Genomic DNA, 24,060 nt, shown 5'->3' with positions numbered 1-24,060 from the left:
CCGCCGCGGCTCCGGCTCCTCCTCCTCCTCCTCCTCCTCCTCCTCCTCCTCCTCTCCTCCTCCTCCTCCTCCTGCTGCCCTTCCTCCCGCCGCCCCGGCTGCCCTCGGCCCCGGTGAGCGGCCCCTTCCCCGGGCAGGGCCCGCTCTGCCCGCCCAGGGCCGCCGCCAGCGCCCCGCGCCTCCCCCGTCAGAGCAAGCCGCGAACCGCGCCGAGCAGCCGGGGAAATCAGCAAATTCCCGCAGTAAAGCGCGACCGCAGCCGCTCTGTGGTAACGCCTCTGTTTTATTTAAGGGCTCCTCGGTGTGATTTGGATGCGGGACCCCAGGGCGAAGGCCACAACATCTCAGCGCTCCCGCGTTCCCCAGGGTGGGACGGACTGACCCGCAGCGCCGCGCTGGGGAAGCGCCAAGATGCCCAAGCAGGTAAAAAGGAAACCAGGAATTGGGTTTGCTGATTAAATTTTTACTGCAGGGATGGAATTGTTGGCTTGTTTCCGGGCAGTTAAGATTAGGTAACTGCTAATGTATATTCACCCCTACTTCAGGAGCTTGGCTGGACGTATTAACCATGTGGTTTTGAGCTGCATTACTAACACCAAGAAGTGACGTTTGTTATGCCATTGGCATTAATGGGGCAAGCATTAATAGGTGTAGCAAGTGTATCCGTAAGGGTAGTTCTTCAGCAGAATGAACGAACACGTGAGCCGTGCAGTGTAGCTGTCACAAGTCCTATTTTCAAATACTGTTTTTCTTCTGGCTAAGCAATCAACATTTCTTCTCGAAGAGATGTTGAGCAAAAGGGTGGAGGCGAGCAGAAAGGAGCTCTTTCTCAGGTCTTGCAATATCAGCGGCACAATAGGCTCCTTAAGAACTTGTTTGGTGCCAGAATAATACAGCGAGCACGTGAGAAGGCAGAGGAAGAACGGGCAACTGGCAGAAACTCATCTTGTCCATGGGGTATTCCATAGCTGCGTGTCTGTTCTCTGTGAAAGCAGCAAGCTTCTAATGTTCATTCAGAGGAGAACGACAGAAATCACTTTGATGGCAAAGCTTAACTACGTTGCTAAGCATTTTTTTTCCTTGATATGTAAAATTTTCTGTTACTGGAAATTAGTATCTTATGCTGTCTGCAAAAGATAATAATGCTCCTAAATGAGTACGTTATTCTTGCTGCTTTTTTAGAAATGTGTTAATGGGGTTTTGTGGTATATTTTTCCTCTCGGTTAATGAGCTTAGCTCATGTAGTGAGAATGCTGCTAACTGAATTTAGCACTTTTTGTGCATAAACAATGTGATACTGTTCATTAACTTGGTTAACTTGTAAAGAATTGCACAGTTATGCTACTAAATACGAATAAGTAGGGTTACTTTGAAGGAGTTTCTGTCAAGGAGAAGGGGAACAGCAAAGGAATATCCAGAATGTAAAAACCAGGACTGGTGTCTTTTCCCTTCTAGCCCAAAAATAACAAGCAGGACCTGAAATCTCTTCTAAGTTTTCCATTACGTTTATGCAACAAATGTGTCCTTCCAAATAATACTGTCAAGGACATGGGAGCCCAGAGGCTAAGATTTAAATACTTTCAGTGATTCAAAGGGGTCGAATCTTTACCTAATAGTCTTCACCTCTTAAAATGCTACTGTTTCTTTCCCCTGGCTGCAGTGCATGCACTCTGCAACATCAATCTTGGGGCTCTCAATCTCTGTTCTAAAACTGAAGGTCTCTCCCAGGAAAACTGCTGTTGTGTTGGACCACAGTAGCTTTCAGCTTTGCCTTAGCCTCTGCAGCTAGTCCTTCCTGCTTCCCTCTGCCCAAGGCAGCGTTTGCATTGAATGCATGACATTCATAGGCTTAGAAATACACCATTTAAGAACACTGCACAAGTGTATCTGTGCTGAATGACCCGGACATTTGCTAGCACTGGATAGCGTGAGTTTAAGGGCACGTTCTTTCCGAGTGCCTTCGCTTACAGCCAGAATTGCCAGCAATGAATTCAACCTACAAACAGTGTTGTCTGCCTGCCAGCTCTCATATGCCAGATAACACTTTCTAAAAACAGACTACACCATGGGAAGCATTGATGCAGGGCGAGGACATTGCTTTCAAACTGGGAGGAACAGGAGCTCAAATATACTAAGTTATGATTCCTGCTGAGCCTGAACTTCTGTTATATGGAAGCAGTAGAAGAGCTATAACCTGTGGGGGATGAGGTGAAAGTCCAGCTATATTCAGGCTTGGACTGGTGCTGACCTAACATCCTCTCTAGGTAAATGGCCAAAAAGAAGATTCTGTCATCCAGAATGACCTCAGTGAATCATTTGAAGAAGAGGTTAGAGCTTTTCTCAGTGATGAAGAGAAGCTGCATCTTTTTGATGACCTCACAAAAGTTAATCCAGTGACAATGACAACAGGTAAGCAGCCAGCCAGGAGAGGCATCTCCCGAGGAATCACTTTCCCTGGTGTCTGCCAATACATATCATTAGTGTTCTCACCACATGCATATTATCATAAACACAGTAGTTAAATATTCAAAGCCTATTAAAATTAACTTAGTCACGTTTGTCGTGGTTGAATTTTTCTTTTTCAATACTGTTATTGTAGTTAAGCCATACCGATCTCTCAGCAAGTTCTGCCTGCAGAACTCATATTTGTGTTGTTGCTTCAGGTAGCATGGGGTTGTGGTTGAGACTTCATGCTGTTGAAGGACTCTTGGATGACCTTGTGATTGCAGTTGTGGTTTATACGAACATATCAGAAAACAAGGCTCTGACATAGATTCAAAATATACCCATGAAATTAGTTTTGAAAAGTAAACTTCTCACTTGACTTTTAAAAGCCCTTTTGAGACAAGCTAAGACCTGTTCCTAGTGTAGACAGGGAATTATTGCCTCTATCTGTTCTGCAAATGAATGGCTTTGCTTTCTAGGACTTACTGTGGAAAACCTCGTACAAGCACAGGATTTAATGAACTGAAGAGTTAACATGCCTTAAGCTTTTTAAAAACACGGGCAACTTTTAAAGGCATTTTTATGCATATTATATCTATAGATCTTTCTTGATCACCTTCCGATTCTCGGTTAAACATAATAGATAACATTCTGAAGATTTTTGTTACAAATAGGAACAGGAAGAGTTGAATATACTTTTCAAAAGACACTAATAGAAGGTGTATCTTTCAGTTCTGAAATGTCTTCAAGCAAGATATACTGTAAACTTGTTTTATACAAATGCTGGCTGCAGCCTGGTGGCTTTAAACCCATTTCAGCCTATCTCCTGCCTCTATTCACCTGAGCTTATGAGAGAGTACCATGTTGCAGTTCGCCCCCAGGTAATCCTTATGTTTGAAATAATTGTCCTCCTGCAGAACCCAGATTTCAAGTTCTTCAAAATCTCTACGTGAGCAAAATAATTCTAAAGGATAAAACCCATTTCTACTGAAATACTAGTTCTACTAAAAGAGCAGTACTATTTTCAGATAAATGTGTGAAGACCTTTGCTGCCCATTGCTGTAGAACTGTGTAATTACTGTTCTCTTAAACATGAATATTCTGCTTTACTGCCAGGATTTAAAACCTCACATCTTCGCAGTGGCTGAACAAACCTACAGAAATGTTCAAAGCCAGATAGACCCCATAAACCAGTCTATAATTGTTAGTGGAGAAAGTGGTGCTGGGAAGGTAAGGAAATTTTTTTCTATTGTCCTGACATTGTTTTTATGCTTTGAAATTTGGTAGTGATTTGTAGCACAAAGTATTTCAGTGAGCAAGCAAAGAAGAAGGAAAAAAATTTTCTGACAGAGCATGTAGCCAGTCTGCTCTAGCAAGATTCTCTTGAAATATGCATAAAGCATTAAGTGATTGCTGCAATCAAATAGACTCAATATAACTACTCTCTAGGTAACATCTGTCACTTCTGGAAGGGCTATATTTGGATCATTTGATAGGAATTGCACCTGAGTTAAAGTCTCAGCTTAGGCTGTTAGGGAGCTATTATCTCAGCAAACCCTATATAAAGACTTAAAAGAGGTAGGATACTTCAGATCCTATCTGTATTCCTTCTGTAATGATCCATTCCTATTCTGCAAAATAACTGAGGATATTTTTAAGCCTGAGAACAAAATGATTTGCTGAATGTTAATGATTCAAAGTCCATTTACATTCAATTCATGTTAAGGTACTAGCTATTAATTCTAGCTGAGCTTCCAGATGGTTACAACCCAGTAAAACCGCTGTTCAGCAAAGCGCTTCAATAGGATTTAGATGTGTCTGCTGTACGTAAGGATATGCACAGAAAGTTTCTGCTGAACTACAGCTATAAACCTGACATAGTTACTCTCTAGCATCACTGCCAGCTGCATACTGTGTTTTCTAGCACTGTTTCGCTAACTGACATAACTAATAACAGTAAAAACAAAGGCCTACTGTCAAGTCCGTCTCTTGCAGACCTGGACATCTCGCTGCCTTATGAAATTTTATGCTTCTGTTGCTGCTTCAGTTACCTCCCCAAAAGACAATGAAACTGTGGAAAGGATAGAGAAGAGAGTGTTGGATTCCAACCCCGTCATGGAAGCATTTGGTAAAAGTACCTTTTTTAACAGCAATGACAAGTAGTGGCCACGGTGGGAATTTTCTTTGTTAATATACAAGTCTAAGCTACCTCTCATTCCTCTCCTTAAAAGACAAACTCTTCAAATACTGGAACTGTATACAAATCACCCTTAATGTCTGTATGTCCCGCACGGAAGAGTAAAACCACTCTGATTATGCTGTATGTGTCACTGGTAATTTCACAGGAAATGCATGTACCCTGAGGAATAATAACAGTAGCCGTTTTGGAAAATATATCCAGCTTCAGTTAGACAGGTAATAATTACAGTTTAAAAAGCTTATCTACTGTCTTCTTTCTTTAAATTTTTACAAACCTATTTCTAAAGTCTGCCAGATAATATTCAATGTCTTTAGAAAATATTTTGATCTGCTGGCAGTTTACATTATTATTTCGTATTTTTTTCTGCCAGCCCTCATCCTGATATCTAAAAGAGAGAAATGGAAAAACAGAGATGCATTTAAGAACTCTGAATAAACTATTACATTAAACTTGCACAAAACTGAAGGTGGACTGCAGGGCATTCCTAGTCAGTCTGTATTGTAACAACAGAACACTTATCAAATGGTGAGGGAACTTTGTTAAAATCTTTGCTTCCTTTTTTTCTCCCCTTCTCCTCTAGATTCCACCATCTGAGTAGTGCCTCCATTCAGACTTTCCTTTTGGAGAAGACAAGAGTTGCCTATCAGGCCCCCAATGAGAGAAACTTCCATATTTTTTATCAGGTGTGTTCAATTAATCTTGCTAGGTATTTCTGACAAACAGTGGGTATGAAATCACCAGATTTAGCACAGTTGCAGCTTCCAAATTAAATCATACCCCGAATCCATTATTCTTCCTTGTCTGTGAGATGTAAATACCAAAGGCAGAATCCAGTCATTACCTTGTTTTCTGTCTCCAGATCACAAAAGGTGCCACTGCAGAGGAGAGGCTGGAATGGAACCTTCCAGAAGGGGCTGACTATCGCTGGCTGCCAAATTCTGAAAGAAATTTAGATGGTAAAGATCAATTTCACAGACTGGCCATTAATAACAGCTGTAACTTTGAAGGAAGGCAGGCAAAAATGCGTCTGTCCTGTTAAATCCCATGACCCAGGTTGATCAGGCAACAGGCTCTTGGTCTGGCCTCAACAAACATTTTGCAAAGCCACCAGCATTAATGTGATTTGGTTTTAAGTTTGCCTTTGCACTGTTAATGGTTTTCACCTGACTTGAAATAGTGGTTTCTGGCCTTGCGAATTTGCATCACTCTGTGGTTATGTTTAGAAACTGTCTCATCTATGGATGTGCTTCAGCAACCTGCTGCCTAACTTCCAAGTCCCGCAGAGTCGGTGTTAAGCCAGTGACTTGGTTCTCCAGCTCGTCCTCTGGGATTTACCTAAAGAGTATCTGGCTTTCTTGATCTCCTCTGACAATTCCAGCTAAACTGGACGTGGTGGAGAGTGTTCTGCATGCCTGCGTGCATGGCTTCCTTTTGAATAACAGCTGTTTGGCTTTTCAGAGGACTGCTTCGAGGTGACCAGGGATGCAATGTTTCACTTGGGCATTGACCGCTCCACGCAGAACAATATTTTCAAGGTCAGGTACAATGCATGGTCACCACGAGGCTGACGATGATGTTTAGAATGTCTTTTTAGTGTGGGATTTCTACAGAAGTAAATCTGTATCAGTGTCCAGAGCATGGGTTGTTTGGTATTAGATGCAGCAGTATCGCCTGGCGAGCCTGCAGCTACACATGATGTTGCATAACCAAATATTAGTTTTTAAGTAAAAGCCTGCACCTGTGAGCTTCAGATTTCCTTCAGTAGTGCAGCACTAGGAATTACTGTAGAAGCTTGGAATCTACTTGCTTTTTTTTGTGTGTAGAAATGTTTTGACTTGCCCTGTTCATGTGGCAAGGGCAAGGCTAAGAGGATGCTGCCTTGGAGGAAGAGCTCTGTTTTAGAAAACTCAGTGCTTGATTATATTGCAGGTATTGTCAGGCCTTCTCCATCTTGGGAATATTCAATTTTCTAATCCACTGGACGAATCTCAGCTTTGTGAACTAGATGACAAAATCAAAGGTGAGGCAACAAGCATGCCATACTGTAAAGAGTACTTTCTCCCGGGTTTGGGTAAAAAGATCCAAAATCCCACATTTAAGTTAGTGAGTTCACAGAAGTGCCGTTTTGTGGTATCATCTCTAGACCTTCCATAACTTTAAAGGGGCTGCATTCATTTGACACTCCAGATAATCTTCCAACATTTTCTTGCCTGAATAAGATTTTGTGAAGATCACTGGAGACTTGCTGAAGATACCGGTTGAGGAGCTACTGGAATCGTTACGAATTCGAACAATAACTGCTGGAAAACAACAGCAAGTCTTCAAGAAGCCATGCTCTAGAGCAGAATGCGAGACTAGGAGAGACTGCCTCGCCAAAGTGATCTACGCTAAGTAAGGCCACGCTGCTGTGCCAATCCATTTAATTTTTGTGAGGGAACAGGGAGGTCAAGGAGACTTACTTTCTCTGGCTTTTGCTTGGACACAATAATAGTATAACCCTGCCTTTCCCTCCTAATACACCCTTGATTCAGTCACACATACTGACATAGCTTCAGTATCTAATAGATTTTCAGAGAACTGCTGTTTAATGTCAGCCAGGCAGCGTGTCATAACTTTTTTTGTTGGATCAGTACGAAAAGCAAGCTCTTTTCCAACTAATCCAGTTGTCATTGTCTGCAGATTATTTGAATGGCTTGTTTTGGTCATAAACGAAAGCATTTATGCAGATACGTCAGCGTGGACCAGCTTCATAGGTACGGTTATTAATCCCTGGTTTAACTGAGTAACCATAAGTCCTTCAACCTACTCCTAGACCAAAATGCACTAGCTTACCATATTCTTCCTAGGTTTGTTGGATGTTTACGGTTTTGAAGCCTTTCCTGAAAACAACTTGGAACAGCTTTGTATTAACTATGCCAATGAGAAACTGCAGCAGCACTTTGTAGCACACTATCTGAAAGCACAACAGGTAATATTCCACTAAGATCAAATGTCAAATATCTAATTTTAAAACAGCATCTTTTGTCTCTCTAATTGCATTTGTGGTTCTGGTCAGATTGCAACCTTCAGTTAAGCAAATAATGCCACAAAAACAGTGGGATGTGAGTAAAAATTGCTTTTTTTAAGAAAGAGTGGGGCAGTTGCTGGAATGAGACAGTTAACTCTTCTGGGGTACTGGAAACCTGTTCCCAGTTACATAGCTCCATTGGCTCTGTGGCCTGTTAAACTCTTTGTATTCTTCTCAGAGAGCTGAACACGTAAAACTACATCGTGACTCTCTTGGAAGGTGCTGCTCATAACCGTTCACTAAGTATAAAGTTTCTTGACCTGGACTTAGTGCCAGCACAGAAAACCCAACAGAATCTTGTAATGTGAACATCACTAGTACCTTGTGGAGGCCTTCTGCCACGGGAGAACAGCTTCATAAACCCAGTTGTCACGCCAGTGTCCTTTTAAGGACAAAAAGATTGCACATCAGCTTTTTTCTTCAATGAGGAAGTACAAGACTTGTCTTTCACAACAGAGAAGGTATCTGCTCCATGCTAAATACACTGCAGTCACCTACCTAACTGGGCATGCACTGCTAATTCAAGTTCTCATCTGAGTGCTCTGAGAGCTACAAAGCCCCTGCTAGACCTGGAGTGCTTCTCTAATAGATGTACTTCTGTCCTGGTTGAATTCCTCCACATTACACATGCATTACCCCAATGATCTTTGCCATTAACTGGAATCTGGGAAATTGTTTTCTTAATGGCACCAACATGATGGCACCTTCTGCCTCACAGCATAGTTATATCAATTTATTCAGGACAATAGCACCTCTTTGCCAATAATTTGTGCTTTCATATGCCTTTTTTTTTTTTCCCCACCTACCTTCGTCAGTATGCCAGGGGTTAATGGTCAGTGAAGATGGAAACCAAGTTCAAGCACACGGTTACTTTCCTTGAAACTAATTCACGACCTCTGCTTGTAGCACTCCTGCCAATTCCTGCCTGCCCTCTTACCTCTCTTGATCTGGCTGTGTCCCAAACCATTTGAATGCCATTAGTGGCTATGCTGAGCAAGCTCTTGGCAGGAGACTTTTAAAATAACTGTCCAGGGCTTCTGCTTGTTAAGCACTCCTGACAGTTTGTTCCGTAATTTGGCGTAAATATTGTACAAATTGTTTCAACTGATGCCTTTCTCCATTTCCTTTTGGATCAGGCTTTGTTTAAATGGAGCCAAGTTAATAAAGTCCGGCACACAATGGTAGGTTTAGGGCTATGTCCCAGTCTAAGGAATTCTGTGCGTTCCTTGCACTTCAAGGGAAAAACCAGTACAGCCAGGAGAGGCTTAGTGTCTATTTGTTAGTGTCTGTCTCAGTGTCTTGGCCTCTGTTTACTTTGTAAAGCAGCTTTGCAGGTCTCGCTGATAAATCTGTAAATTTCCCAAATGATGAAACAAACTGTTCCAATAGGAGCTGCTGCTACATACGCAAAAGCTACTTGAGGTAAAGCATCCTCAGCATTTTTTTTCTTAAGATTTCCATTGAACATGAACTGGTCTTTGAATAGGCTGAGTCTGTGATTAACTTGTTAAACAGTAACTGCATCAAACTGTGAAAAAAAAACAAACCTAGTTATTTGAGCTCTAGTGCCCTCTGCTGCAGAACATCCAGTTTCTCTCTTACTTCAGGAAGAATATGCAGCTGAAGGTCTACAGTGGTCTTTCATAAACTACCAGGACAACCAGAACTGTCTTGATCTAATCGAGGGCAATCCTCTCAGCATTTTTTCTTTGCTGAATGAGGTAAGTGCACACCTACAGTCCTAGTGCTTCTGGCCTAGTTGCTTGCCTTCTGTCCCAAGCCACTAAAGAAAACATGAATACTATATTAGTATGAAACTTGCCAGCTACAAAATTTCTGCAGAGCTTACCTTTTGAAACTACATGCTCATTACAATCATGACATTTCTTTGTTCTATTCAGTCTTTTTTTTTTTCTTCCACTGATCCAGGATGTTTTGATTCAAACATGAAGCCTCAATTACATTTTTTTACCCCACAGTATTACAGGGCTTACATACTAAGAGCAATTCTAAAAGCAAAATGGCTATGATTTTAATTTAAAGTGTTTTGGTTTTTAATTATTAAAGACAGCTGGTTTTGACTAATACAAAATGCTGCAATTTTGTCTTGTCTGTTATGCAGGAATGCCGTTTGAATAGATCCTCTAACCCTGACCTGTTTCAAACTCGGATTGAGAAAGCCTTGTCTGATAATCAATGTTTAAGTCGAGACAAATTTAGCAAGAAGCCTAACTTCATTATTTCACATTATGCTGGCAAAGTCTGCTATCAGCTGGAAGCAATGGTGGAGAAAAACAAGGTAGATGTTTTCAGAATCAGCTGTTTCAAAACAAAACAAAACCTTGTAGACCAAAAGAAATTTTAAATTAAAACATCACTAGCATGTATATTCAGCAATGTTTACTGAATTTTCTCACCTCGCTCCAAATAAACCATTCAGGCCATGTAGAATTGGATAATGTTCTTAGTCTGGTTTTCAGTGAACGGTCACTGGCACAAGTAAAATCTTTTTTAACAGACCTTTCAGCTGGAAATCAGTGCTTCCTCTGTTCCTGAGACAATGCAGAAGTGTTAATGGCATCAGGGCATTTATATAGCCATAAAAATAGCACTTAGCCTCATAAAAAATTCAGGTAAGTTTATGAGAAACAAGAGCATGGATGTCACCATTGAAGCTTCTGAAAATACCAAGAAACTCAAGTTTTGGCCTCGTTGTGCTATCACAGGACAAAAGAAATAGTCTGTAGATATGAGAGTCCTGTATCAGTTCTTTCATAATCAGAAATTACAGCAAATGATACTATGGTGATGGAAAAAAATAGCAACTCTAATTTAAAAGGAAGACTTTCTAATATTTGTTGCAGACTGTCCAATTGGAATTAAACTAGTCCTTGGATTTCTAGCTCATTTAAGTTGTATAAAAAGAAAAACACTAGGAGCAGTCATACATTTGACTAGATTTGCTAGATGTTTTGCCAAACTATTTTCTGTTCTCAAATCTGACTATGAATGAATGTATATACTATGTATGTAGTCAGATTTGAAACTACAGCTGCGGTTAAGTCACACTTGGCATCAGAAATACTATTCCATTTATTTATGTGGAATTTTTTGTAATCTTCAAAGCTTTCTGCATAAGGCCAAATGCTAATGAGTCATGTTTGTGTTTGCAGGACCCCATTCCACCAGAACTCATCCATGTTTTGCAGAATTCTAAGGACCCTTTGCTCCAAAAATTATTTCCTGTGACAGAAAGGAACCAAAATAATGTCAAAACCCAGAATAGAGCAGCTGTTGTTACAGTGGTGTCAAAGTTCAAGGTACATTCTATTCAAGTTTCTACTTTCTACTGCTGTCTTCATAAGTAGATGAGAAAACAATATAGTCGGAACCAAGATCAGTAAATGTTATTAACTGAGATGGATGTAAAACTGAAGTACTGTCAGGCTTCTGATATTCTCTGGGTGTAGAGTTTTAACTCACTCCAGTCTTACCTTTTCCTTTAACAGTTGCACATCTGCTTTTATTAAGCTTCTTCCTACTTGTTCTTCTTGATGGGCTAGCTTCAATTGCTGTCCCTGATACAGTTTCAGAAACTTTCTGAATTTACTATCAACAATTTTTAAAAGCATCCATAGAGTGATTTTTTGCTCGAGATGTCCTTAAAGAACAGCTCTGCTAACACTGAGTCTGTAGAGCCATTCTTGCAAAAAACAGTTCGTTTTTCTAGAAGAGCTGTGATTAGCTTAACTACCTGTGGAGGAAGAATCCCTAATTATACCTCTGTTTGTTTTCTGCAGGGTTCACTTGAAAATCTCATGCAAATCTTAAATAGCACCAAACCGCATTACATCCGATGCATCAAGCCTAACGCTGACTGCAAGGCACTGACTTTTAGAAGAGAAGAGGTAATTCTTCAAAAGCCTTTCCTCACTGAGTCAATGAGAGGCTCCCTAGAGACAACATGCAAGGCTTTGCATTCGGTCTCAGATGATCTTGATTTACTTGCAAAGCTTTTTTTTTTTTTTTTTTTAAACAGTACATTTCAAAAGAGCTTTTTCTCATTTGCAACTTCCAAGATAAATGTTCTTTCAGAATCATTGATGATGCCTCTGAAATGGCACCAGTAAGCTCAGCAGCTTGTTCAGATGCAACTTACTTGTTGCTCTGTGAGAAATTCTCTTACTAAAGTGCTCCTAGGTCATTTGGAGAGCTATCTTTGCAGTCTGCAAAGTAGACAAGGGTGATCTGGCTGTTGGCTGCCCTGGTCACACAGATATCCTCACAGCGCATACTCACAATAAAAGTTTGCTTGCTTCTTCTGGTGTCTGGTCTGGGAGGACTGCCAAGTTAGATGAGATCAGCTGACAAGCGTGTCTTTGGGAAAAGAACGGCAGATGCTAAAGCTATAACTAGAGAACCTTCTCTGATGGGAAAATAAACAGCTGAGGCAGTGCTGCATTTATTTTAAACACGCTGAGAATTTGCTGATTGCACACTAGTGTTAAAATACCAACACTGGGTTCTGTTCTGTTGCATTTGGTCAATGCAGGGTATGTGGATACCACAAGAGAAGGCACAAGCGGATTTTCCCTCCGTATCAGCACTGCCTTGTCCCTGCTCTGGCTGTTACACAATGCAGTAACTCAGTAGTCATGTAATCACCTTGTCCACCCTCTCCATTTGTTCCCTGACTGCCAGTGTGGCGAGGCATACCAGGCACACACTAGCTGAGCTGAATGTGGCTTGGGTTGAGCACATCCCATGCACAGCTTCACTGCAGCTTCCACAAAGAACAAGACAGCGTTTGCCTACCTAAACCAACTCAATTTATGTCTCAGGTTCTCAGCCAGCTTCAGGCATGTGGAATAGTTGAAGCCATCACCATCAGCGCAGCAGGCTTCCCTATTAGGTAAGTCCAAACTTCTTGGGAAATGTCTTGCATGATCAATTTCTATAGCAATTAGTGGTATATTATTTATTCAGAAGTATATTTATTCATGTTATTGACAGCTCAGCATTGACGGGGTGAAGCTTGCTGTTATCATAAACAAGCGTAATTCCTGCCCAGTCTTTGTTACAAGCAAAAGTAATTGAATATTTTTGGGCAACAGACAGCCTCCTGAATTTCTGCAGCAAGTTTATAGTTTCTTTCACGTTGGTGACATTAGTTTATTTGCGGTCTATGAGCTGAGTTTTTGAAGCCATTCTGCAATTTTTCCCCTCAAAAGATAGGTTACTTACCAGATAGTAAATAAATGATACTTGCCTAGAATTAACCCTACTTTTGTCTATCAGGATCTCTTTTGAAAGTTTCACTGAACGCTATGAAATACTGAGAAGATCATGTGGGTACAATAAAAACAGTGTGTGTGATAAAAGCAACTATCATACTGCCAAGAAAAAAGGTACGTTTCCTTAGATAATCCCTCTGCTGTAAAATAAATTACTGCACCAAGTTGCTATTACATAAATCAGATGCAATTATTACATTCAGCACTTAGCAAGACCATTATTCCGAAAATATTTTCCTAATTTATCTAAATTGACTTCAGTTTTTAATTTGCCTAATGCATATATACAGCACGCTCTTTTTAAGACAGCAAATCTTTCATCTTACCGCTGTTTTTCTGTGTTCCTCTTCAGTAGAAAAATTAGTTATGATGGTGTTTGAGGTTGCCCCCCGATATAATTTGATTTAGAGCTGTCTCTTAAGTAAACTTGAAAACCACTTACCTTTTTGCTTATATTCCTTCTCCTTCCTTTTTTTTTTTCCACCTTGTCTTCTTGCCAAACACACTGACCTTCTAGCTTACTTGGATTCTGCTGCTTCTTCTGCCTTTTGCAAACTTCTATATGCAATTCTTTTTTTCTAAACAAGAGCGAGGATGGACTTTAAAAAACGTAATCCAGTCTACCAGGTAATGTTTTTGGTATGAGCCCCTCAAAGAAGGAGCTCATCAGGTAATTACATTTAATATTGCAAGTTACTGCAAACCCCTTCCCTCTCCCAGGTTAATCCCATTTTCTAGGGTCTGCTCAGTAACCAGTAGATGTAGAAAACAAAACCAGTAAGTACCAGCCTATTTCAGCTAAGTAAAATGGCTGGAAATCTGTTAACCTTGCCGAAATAGAATGAAGTGATGAAGTACAGGCTGGAAAATTACTTACACACCATATCTTTCTCCATCAATTAGAAACCCATTAGTTGAAATGCCTCATTGTGATAGGTTACTGCTCCTTTTTATCTTTAGCAGGTTATAAGCTGCAAACAAAATAAAACAATTTCCTAAACACATGGATAAGCTTTTGGTTCCCTTATCAGCCTAGCCCTAGCCTCATAGTCACCAGATGTCTTCCTGTAAGCAAGAATTGTTTATATTTGTTTTCAGTACCTTAAAATGCTCTCATCTCCTTAGAAATAAGTACAGCAGAAAAGCAAATAGTGTCCAGGATGGAAAGATACAAAGACCATCAAGTTCCGGCATTGGGCATGCAGAATACTCATGCAGCATTGCCTTGAGCAACACAATCTCTTTCAAGGACAGGTCTGAATTAAGTCTACCTCTATTTCCAAATAGGTTAATCTGGCTAACATGTTTGTCTCGTAATGTAAAAAAAAAATGTCCTAGAAACATTTTTAATAACCTCTTAATGCTGCAATAAACTCCTGCTTAGTATGTGACCCTGATTTCTTTAGCTGCTTCTGATACCCTATTAAAGCTGTAGAACTGTGTAGAATTTGTTTTCTATTCCTGCATTACACAGTACATTAACACTATCAGTCTAACGCCTTGCTTTTTGCTCTTTGTTACTAATAGCTTGGGGTTTTGGTTATTTCATCAGATTTTCTTAGGACTGAGCTGCTCAAATCCATTCTCAATTACATTGCTGTTGCTTTCTAACGTTTCCAGGTAGTATACTTTAAACAATGTGAGACAGCTGAGTCCTCCCCATACTTGTTTCATTGTCTAGATCTACCCAAAGTATCGTTATCTGTGCTAGTCTGAACAGGCTGCAATGGAGGCAACAAGACAACACCTGAGCACCCAAACTACATCCTAGTTTGAACACACTGAGCTGCCTTTCTAGTTGTTACCATATGGCAAAATCTATGCTGTTGCATTTTTTCCCTTATAGCTAGAACTAGTAATATCTCAGCCATCACCTCCCCTACTCCCGTTGTAGGTGCGTACCCCCTAAGTGGCCAAGTGTCAGTATAAAGACAGTTACTTGCTCTTGATTTACAAGTTTTGCAATACCTTCTCTTCAATGCTTCATTTGCAGGCAAGACTGCGGTGATAGATGATGACAAAGCATCATGTTCTGTCATTTTTGAGATACTTCAGAATGTTGTTACGGGACAAACTGCTGCTGAGCCAACAGGGAAGAGATCAGATAACACTTCAGTGTACTGTGGCAAAACCAAAGTATTTATGGCTAATTCTGTGGTAAGCGTGTTACTTCTTGGCTAACAGTTCTGGAGCGTACTCATACCTAGTGCTGCTAGCGTCCTCTCAGTTTCAGTTACAGCTTCCCCTGGCTTCAGCTGACACACTTGGCTACTCCTACAGGTCTAAGCAAATTCTTTTTGACAAACGCAGAGAAAGCACTTCTGCAAAGCTTGCATACTAAAGGGTGTAGCCATAAAAGAACCCCCATTCAGTGGAGCTAGTTTTAAGCCAGCTGCTACTGTGACTTTGGGAGCATCTGCTTTTTCCCCCCCAATACTCTTTTTCCCCCCTCAGATACTTACACTTTCCATTTTAATTTATATATATCTAATAAGCATTAATGACATGCTGTCACTTCAAAATAGAAGCAGTCTTGGGACACTGAAATGTGTATGTAGGTTTCCAAAGAATAACAAATGATTGTAGAAGGGTTAAGAACAGCTGTCCCTGACTATTAACTGCAGGCTCGTATCCCCAATGCAGCTAGAGCAACTTGAAGCTAAGCGAGCAGAGGTGTTAAATGAGAAAGCATTTTGCATTCAGTGTTGCTGGAGAAGATTTAAACAGAAGAAACTTGAGAAGGAGAGAAGGTCTGCAACCCTCATCCAAGCAGGTAATTTGACAAGGGTGTGGCTGGGCATAATGCAGCAAGTAACATTTCAGCTACACTGGGTACTTAAAGAGGAAGAATGGATATGCTAAGTGAGCATGGAGAAAGCTTAACTGACTTCTCTCTTACACTGAGTGCAACAGAAGCTGAGATTCTTTGTACTCACATTTCTTTTAATTAAATCTTCAGCTATTCGTTCCTGGTTAGCCAAGAATCGCTTCCAAAGGATGCGCAGGGCTGCTAATGTTATTAAGCATTGCTGGAGGAAATGGAAAGTAAGTACGTTGGTGCAGGAAAGCATTAAAATTGAGTGACTGAGGCTTTGTACTGTTGGAGAAATAATCTACTGCTGTCAAGTAACTATACAAAACCAATACTGACAGTTCTCCAGAAACTCTTCTCAAGCTGAAGTGTAGATCATGAATGCTTGCAGGGTGGCAGCTGCAGAATAAACTCATTCCTAATTATCTTTAGGAAACGGGAAAGCATCCCAAAAGGTGTCCTATCCTTTATGATGGCCTATTTTTTAGACTCTTAGCTTTGCAGTTTTAAATTTTGTTCAAGATGTTGGAGAATCTTGTTTAGGAATACTGTTCTGCGTCTCTTTATCAGGCAGAAATGGCTGCTTTGGCAGCAGCAGAATTGGATGAGGGTGAAGAAAAGCCACCGTTCTCGGTTCCTGGCACTACAGCAATGTCAGCCAAATCACCTTGCTCTTTGGAAACAACCTGGCCTCTACGTGCAGTAGTTCAGTTCTGGCCTCTTGGCCTCGTCCTAGCTGCTGCGCCTGTTACCGTAGTGGGACTCCGGAGAGACCTGTCCCTGCTGGCATGCTTGAAAGTACTTCAGGAGAGCGACTGCTACAAGACAGAAAGCAGTTTCCTTGGCTGTGGCATTACTTCCATTAGAGCTCTCCCACAGGTAACATACCTCACACCCTCAAGTCAGCAGCACACCTAAGCTCTCATGAGTTCAGGATCCTGTAGCAGTACTGACATGAAGTCTGCTATCGGGCTCCAGTCTTCCTTTGTCCACTGGGTTAGATATGCAAGGATGATTCTGACATCAATAGATCAAGCTAGACACAGGACTGAAATGAGACCTAAGCATGAAAGTGCTCGTTAGTCTGTCATAGGAATAAATGGATCAAAGCTCTGCTTCAGAAACAGACAGGAGAGGATTCAAATGTGGGCTCTGCTGTTATGTACTATGTATTTTTTTCTGCTTAGGGGGATTTGATTTGTACAACAGGAAAACACAGCAAGAAAAAGCATCCATATGGGAAAAAGATGCTGGCTATCCCAGTAATTCTGTATTAACATCACTGTGCAGATGACTGCACGCAGACTAATTAGGATGGAGGGTTTTCAGGGCAGAAGGCAGGGAACAACCCTCCAGTACTTCACCTCCTACTCACGTGCAGAACGGAATTAAAAACCATTTACTAAAAGCAAGCCACAGCCCACACCAGCTTCTCTGTGAGGCATCAACTTGTCCCTGTTTGTTAAATTTTTGAGCTTGCCTAAAATCATGCTTGCAAGACTATAACTTGTGCATGGTCACAATTACTATAACTCGGAAGAAGCAGTACCAACTAAATACTCAGATCTTGAGAGTTTAAGCTAACTTCAGTGCAAGTTGTGGTATTGGTACTCTTCACAGTAATCATTTATCTTAAATCGGTTTGTACTAGGACACCCCTGCAGGTCTTCCTCTACCCTTAGTCATATTCAACAGTTGCTTGTGTACTAGGGCAGTAGTTAGCCTGAATAGCCAAACTAGCTCATAACCCTGCAAAGTATCAACTGACCTCTCCACCTCTTTTCCTTCTAGGGCTCTGTCAAGTTTCACTGTAAGAAGTCTCCCCTGCATTACGCTAATGTCAGCCCCCACACAGCTGCCTATTCTATCACTGGATTTAACCAGATTTTATTGGACAGAAAAGGACTCCTTCCAACCTAAGTTTTGGCCATCTGCACATACCGAACCTTTTCGTTCAGGGAAGGACTGCTGCAGGCTGCTGCTTTCAAATTACTCAACGTCCGTATCTGCTGCTACCTCAGAGCTTTCTATAGTGACGCATTGTACATATAATATAATATACTACAAACTTAGAATGCATGGGGGATATTCCTCCTCCCACACACGCACGTATTAGAGGAAATAACACTATGAGAACACTCAGCATAATTAAACTAGATCAAGTGCTTTAAACAGCATATACTTGAACAGAACTCTTCTGGCACTACAGGGGCAGAGCAAGAGGCTGGTAATGAGATAGCAAAAAAGGCAAACCTTTCTGATGTGTGCTGGATTCTCATTGAGAGGCACAGCTAGTCAGACTAATCGCAAACATTCAGTAACCTGTGACTGAGGAAGTAGCAGTCAGCTGTAACACTAAAGGCAAACATCTCAGGGAAAAGTGACACTGGACTGTTACTTTTTATCTATAGGACCAAACTATGCGTGATCTCACAAGTGCCATGTGTTTCTAGCACTACCTAGCCATAGCTGAGGGGCCAAAGTTCTCCTTAGGGGTGCCCATACCATCTTTTTGTTGCATACATGGGTCTTGAAAACATTCAGCTCTTCTGTGTAGGCCACTTTTAAATAAAACTGTTAAGTATCTTGTGAAGGTGTCTGACCATTCATAACAAAGGTAACAAAAACATTTCAGAACAGTTTGTGGATTAAGATAAATGCCGACATATTTAATATAATTATTATTGGGAAGCTGCGTTTCCCATGGTTGACAGGATTTCTCTACCAAAAGATTGCAAGTCCACGTAATATCAAATTTACTTCCTAGTATCTAGAAATCTGTCCAATACTGTATCACTGTTTATCAACTCTAAATTAAAAATTTGAGTCCTGACATCCATGAGTGAAGTGTGACCAAACCCAGAGGAAATACCCGGAATGGTGCACCACAGTAGCACCATTGCCGTAAGATCTCTTCTGTCAGAGGAAAAACTCAAGGAAAGCAAAACGTTCCCAAGGTAGCTCACTCAGGAAGAATGTTCTCCTTCTCTGGGGGTTCAACAATTCTCAAGCAGCAGTCCGCAAACTCAACAAATAGCGGCTCCTGCATGTACTTTTTCATGAGGGAGCTCTTCTCTTCTGCTTCATCAATCGTCAGCAGCAGCTGCCGGAGGTGTGGGTTCAGGAGCAAGCCTCTCAGTTCTTCAGATTCTCCTTCAGAGAAAAACAGATAAACGATGCTAATCCCGAGCAGTTACAAACGTTGTTTAGAACATTGTTACTTTGAGGATAAACTCTCAAGGAGGGGTGGCAAAAGGGCAGGTATGTGACACGGGAAGCCTCAAGGCGAGCTGCACAACCAGGACGAGCACAATGTCGCAGTAACACCACCCCAGCTGGCATGGCAGGCCCCCACACACCCCCCGACCCCTCGGGCTCACCCAGCAGCTTGAGCTTCTGCAGCGGCACGCGGTCCTGCTCGTCGTCCTCCGCCAGGATGTCCGCCACCGACCAGGGGCTGCCTAGGGGCGGCAAGGAAAACCGGGGCGGGGGTACCCAGCCCCCCGTACCCCCTCACCCACCCCCGTGACCCCCCCAACCCCGTACCTGCGCGCTGCCCGGCCCGGCCCGCCCCTCGGGGCGCTGCCAGCCCCTCCGCCGCCCTGTCCGGCTCCGAGAGCGCCGCGGCCCCGCTCCCGGTGTCGATCCCGTCCCCGTCGCGGCGGCACCGGGCGCGGTGCGCCCTGCAGCACGGCACCGAGCAGCTGCGGGCACACAGCTCCCGTCAGGGCCCGGCGGCGCCCCTCACGCGGGGACCGCCGCGGGCCCCCCCCCGTCAAACCCGCCCCCCCCAACCCGCTCCCCCTCTCACTAGGCTTCAGCGCAGCGCGGGCACCGGTACGGGGCCGCCCCGGCCGCCCCGCACACCCCGCAGCTCCGAGCCGCCCGCATGGCGGCCCCGGCCCGCTCCAGGCCCGGCCTGCCCAGCGTCGAGCGCCGCCCCGCCCAGCGCCAGGCGCGGCCAGCACAGCGCCGAGCGGCGGGGCCTCGGCCCGTAGTGGGGCTATTTATTTATGTTTTTTTTACACAAAACGCCTTTTTTTTTGCTCGCAGCCGCTGTTTAGCGGAGTGTTGGGGTTGTTCCGTCTGGGCTCAAGCCGCTTGGAACGCCGAAATAATGACAAACAAAGAAATAAACTGGAAATAAACCCCTAAAAAGTCCAACTTCAACGGGGAGGGCTGGTTGGGGCTGGATGGTGCCTGTGTGAGGCCATCGTCGCGGCCCTGTGGCACCACTGAGTAACACCTGAGCATAAATTAAACATAGGCAGGCTAATGTCACCAGGATGTGACTGTGCAGGGGGAGAGAGAAGACAACAAAGCACCGAGACCCTTGTGGGCAATGTCCCCCTAACCAACCACAAGCATTCATCTCCACTGGGGTATGACACATTTATGACCCAGTATCTAATTTCCTTTCTGGAGAAGGAGGGAGGATGAGACCTCTTCCTTTCACAAAATGCCCAGCCTTGACATTTTTATTTTGCTTTGCTGTGTACAAGAGGCTTCGCTACAATTCCGGTACTGAAAAACTCCAGCGAGGTTTTCTCCTGGCGCAGCTCACGTTTCAACACCATGGATTCACTTCTAGTTATAAGCAGAAATATGAAAAGCGTAGGCACGAACGTCTCACAGAATCACATAACACAGCTACAAATATAGATAGAATAAAATTCTATCAGATAAGATTCCACAGATAAAATTACAACAGCAAAATAGTGCTGAATGCCCCCAGTCACAGATCCAGCAGCCAAAGCTACAGTCCTGACTGTAAATGAGAAGGAAAATCACACGTCCGCCGGCAGTCCTGAAGCCTTTCCAGCCATTTAACTGCCCCCAAACCCGCAAAAACACCACAAGAGGGCCGCTCCCAAGGGCGGCTGGCTGACTCCGCTCTCCCCGGTCCCCCCCCGGTCCCTCCGCGGGGCCCGGCCCGGGGCCTCCCGGGGCCGCCGGCGCTGTCCCCCGGGCGGTGCTGAAGGCCGGTCCCGGTCCCCGTCAGATACTGGCCACGGCGCAGGCTTGCACGCGGTTGGCAGAAAGGCATCTCAGTGACTTGAGTTTAGCCCCCAGCTCTTTGGCTTTCAGGGTGTATATCAGCGGGTTCCCCAAACAGTTCATGGTTATCATCATGGCCGTGCAGTTTCGGAAGATGTAGACGCTTGGGTAGAGATCGAGGGGGCACTGGTGGTTTGTTGCATCGAATATGACTCCTGCAAAGAAAGGAGCATAGGAGACCAACGCCAGGAGCCATATAAAAATACTAGTTCTGGCCACCTGGATTTCGGCGGATTTGTAGGTGCCGGTAGCTTGTCCGCATGCTTTCATTCTGAGCTTTCTTTTCCTCAGGATGATAATGATTCTGAGGTAAGTGAACAGAGGAACAATAAAAGCCACCACAACATTGGGAATGGTGATGAAGATGAGGTAGTCAACGCAAAACGGGCTGTAGAGGACTGAGAGATTTCTTCCCATATGCAAGCAGTTCCAGCCCATCAAGGGCAAGCAGCCCAAAGAGAAAGCAAGGATCCAGCTAATTAAAACTACAGCTATGGAATGTTTTCTAGCAACCCTGAACCTTGTCCTGATACTTTCAGCCACAGCCAGATAGCGTTCGATTCCAATGCTTACCAAGTTATAGATGGTAGATAAAATCGACGTAGTATATAAGGAATACGGTGCAAGCATACCCTTGGATCCAAAGATTGTATTGTCAGGGTTGGTGATGAACAGCACTGAAATCCAAAAGCCAGAAAAACTTGTGAAGAGATCAGAAAAAGCCAAATTGCAAAAGAGGATAGAGATAGGCTTGTGCAGATCCTTTGTCGCCATTCTGGTGATGATGACTATGCAGTTGAAGATCACAGAAGCTATGTTAATGGTCAGTTGGGGGATGCCCAGTGCAAGTACTAAATAATGACTCCAAATTTTGGTATAGTTAGCAGAACAGTTTGAGTATCCAGTCATGGTGGGAAATCCTGCTTTCAACCAGTAATGAAGTCTGCTGTACACATCCCGTATGCGGCAAGAGACTGTACAACTACATGAGTGTTACTGCCACCTTGTTCTCCAGTCAAAAAATGGATATTGAAGCACAGCTTCTGTTGCCACATCATTGTCATGACAGTGGATTAATCTTTAACCACTCGTGTTTTTAAATATTTGGGTTACCAACTCAGAGCAGAGCCAACTACCCTTAAGTTGCTAGGATAGGCAGAAGTGTAAAACATATTTACTATTATAAAGCTGATCTGCTTAAAGCAACCTTTATCAAGAGGAAAATTTGGCTAGTTCATGTGAAGACAAATGATCACACGAGTGGTTTACAAGTCTGAAGATATTCTAAAATTGAGTGAACGTGGATTCATCTCTAATTCACTAATAGATTAGATAGAAACAGATAAAGATTAGAGTCAGAAAATAGAAGTATTTTTCTCTTAGGTAGAGGGTATGTGACTGATGGCACACAAAGAAGAATATCACTTTTTTTGTCACTAATTTGGACCCCTGTGAGGGATTTAAGCACCTGCCTAAATTGAGATCAACTCTAGTGACTTCACATAACTCATAAAGTACTCAAGGTCAAGAATCTGTTTGAGGTTTTCTGGGTAAGAAATGTCATGTTCTCCAGTTCTTTGCATTCAATATCTGTATAAGAAGAGAAGATGTCACCTTACCACCTAAGCTTTATTTGCACTAAAACAGATGGCATCTCTGGTTCTGGAGTTTATAGATCTCCAGTTTTAATCTCTCTAATTGCCCCTGCCCAGACTGGACACAAGCAACGGACAAAAATGCTGACATTAAGCTAGAGGTTTCTTATTTCAGTCACTACCCTAGTCACAAAACCTGCTATTTTATTCTTAGAAATATTGCTTTGCAAAATAATGAAAGATCCCTCTTAATACAGACTTAAGACAGCACACTTTTACGTGCTTAATAATCACATGAAGTGTGGTTGGTTTGAAAACTTAACTGAAAGATAACAGAACTTAGTTGTTTGCTCTCTTGTTTACAATTACAAATTGATGCGACCAGCGGTGACTCATTTTCTAAGGATGGTTAGATCATATCTACAAACAAACCCCAAGCTGGTAAGCAAAATGACACGATGAACTGCAGTGCTACAAAGAGGCTCTGAAAAGGTAAGAAGCTCCATTGCCACTGGTGTTCTTGTGCTTTGGACTACAGAAATATCTCAGTACTGAGTACCGGAGTACTCAGAAGTTGGAACACTATATCTAAAATTGTACATATTTTCCTTGTGTAAATTAGAGGTACTGATATGAGAAAAACAAACAAAGGAAAACCTAATGAGATGTTGAATTAACTTAATTTTCAAACAAGCAAATGCAGGAGAATGGCTTAACTCTTTGTTAGAGTAATTGGAGTGGGGACTTTAGCTGCTTAAGCAGTTCTGAAAATGTCATTTTTTCCCCTTAATTCTTGGGTGAGAACACAGCATGACAATGACAAACATCTATACTCATTTGTTATAGGACAATTTCCGTTTGCTTTTTTTAAAGTTAATCTATAACATATATTAACACAGCAACATAATATTATTGTATCATTTATTTCTTTGTCTTTTTAAATGTCAATGACTTTTGAAAACGAAGTTTAAAATAAATGTGACTAGAAAAAATATTCTTTGGACATACATTTAATGCTGCCAGTCAGCAGAGGGCACTACTGTACCAAACAATTATCTACAGTATACAATGGGGAATATGGCAGTCTTAAATACTGGAGCAGTGTGGATGAGCAGTAAGTACACCAGTGTATCAATATGAACAGCATGGATATTTTTTCTGCTCAGAAGATGCTTCTCTTTTGCCTAATGTTCTTCTATGCCACTCCATGTTTGATTTGAAACACCCACACACAGAGACCACTCCGACATGCTCTGGCTGCTACCTGGCATCCAACTGCAACTGAGCAGCGAGTTTTTGCAAGCTTTCCTTTAGTAAAAATATCCATGTGAAGCCAAGTCACTTACAAAGTTGGTCAATTAATTTGTACGGCTCCATTTAAATGCTTTGTGGTGGTGGTGGTAGTTTGATTTGTGTTTTTTGTTGTTGTCATTACTGCTCCCCCCTCTCCCCTTACTGTTGTTTTAACAAAGCATTAATTTGTATCAGTAATAATTTTATACAGTGATACTAAAACAGGAGCTCAGCTATGCTTATGGGCTTTTCACATTCAGTGGTGACATCTGGGCAGTATCGCAGCAATTTCAGCT

The 24,060-nt window shown here is 42.4% G+C and overlaps 2 protein-coding genes across 6 annotated transcripts; one reads left to right on the top strand and one right to left on the bottom strand.

The window, feature by feature from the left end:
• The first annotated feature begins 61 nt into the window (after window positions 1–61).
• Window positions 62–18,407, top strand: MYO19 (myosin XIX). 5 transcript variants are annotated; one of them, XM_050714711.1, is made up of 25 exons: window positions 62–113; window positions 293–423; window positions 2,265–2,409; window positions 3,178–3,326; window positions 3,562–3,675; window positions 4,441–4,573; window positions 4,791–4,860; window positions 5,226–5,328; window positions 5,505–5,601; window positions 6,104–6,180; window positions 6,575–6,665; window positions 6,865–7,036; window positions 7,325–7,398; window positions 7,492–7,613; window positions 9,320–9,433; window positions 9,835–10,011; window positions 10,886–11,032; window positions 11,513–11,620; window positions 12,554–12,624; window positions 13,011–13,120; window positions 15,000–15,163; window positions 15,650–15,779; window positions 15,966–16,051; window positions 16,389–16,697; window positions 17,610–18,407. In XM_050714711.1, the coding sequence occupies exons 2-25, from the start codon at window positions 412–414 to the stop codon at window positions 17,736–17,738; spliced, it is 2,904 nt and encodes a 967-aa protein (XP_050570668.1). In that variant the 5' UTR covers window positions 62–113; window positions 293–411; the 3' UTR covers window positions 17,739–18,407. The 5 variants fall into 5 exon arrangements, with proteins under 5 accessions (XP_050570668.1, XP_050570669.1, XP_035416791.1 ...); XM_050714712.1 differs by lacking the exon at window positions 9,320–9,433; XM_035560894.2 differs by lacking the exon at window positions 62–113 and having other exon boundaries at window positions 269–423.
• Window positions 18,408–18,466: 59 nt separating this feature from the next.
• Window positions 18,467–19,765, bottom strand: ZNHIT3 (zinc finger HIT-type containing 3). The gene is made up of 4 exons (XM_035560902.2): window positions 19,630–19,765; window positions 19,365–19,522; window positions 19,199–19,279; window positions 18,467–18,971 (listed from the first exon to the last, which is right to left on the bottom strand). Exons 1-4 carry the CDS (start codon window positions 19,707–19,709, stop codon window positions 18,781–18,783), a joined length of 510 nt encoding a protein of 169 aa, XP_035416795.1. The 5' UTR covers window positions 19,710–19,765; the 3' UTR covers window positions 18,467–18,780.
• Window positions 19,766–24,060: the final 4,295 nt, after the last annotated feature.

The sequence above is a fragment of the Cygnus atratus genome, chromosome 20, assembly GCF_013377495.2.
Source record: "Cygnus atratus isolate AKBS03 ecotype Queensland, Australia chromosome 20, CAtr_DNAZoo_HiC_assembly, whole genome shotgun sequence".
Classification (NCBI taxonomy): Eukaryota; Metazoa; Chordata; class Aves; order Anseriformes; family Anatidae; genus Cygnus; species Cygnus atratus.
This window is presented reverse-complemented; position numbering and strand designations above follow the sequence as displayed.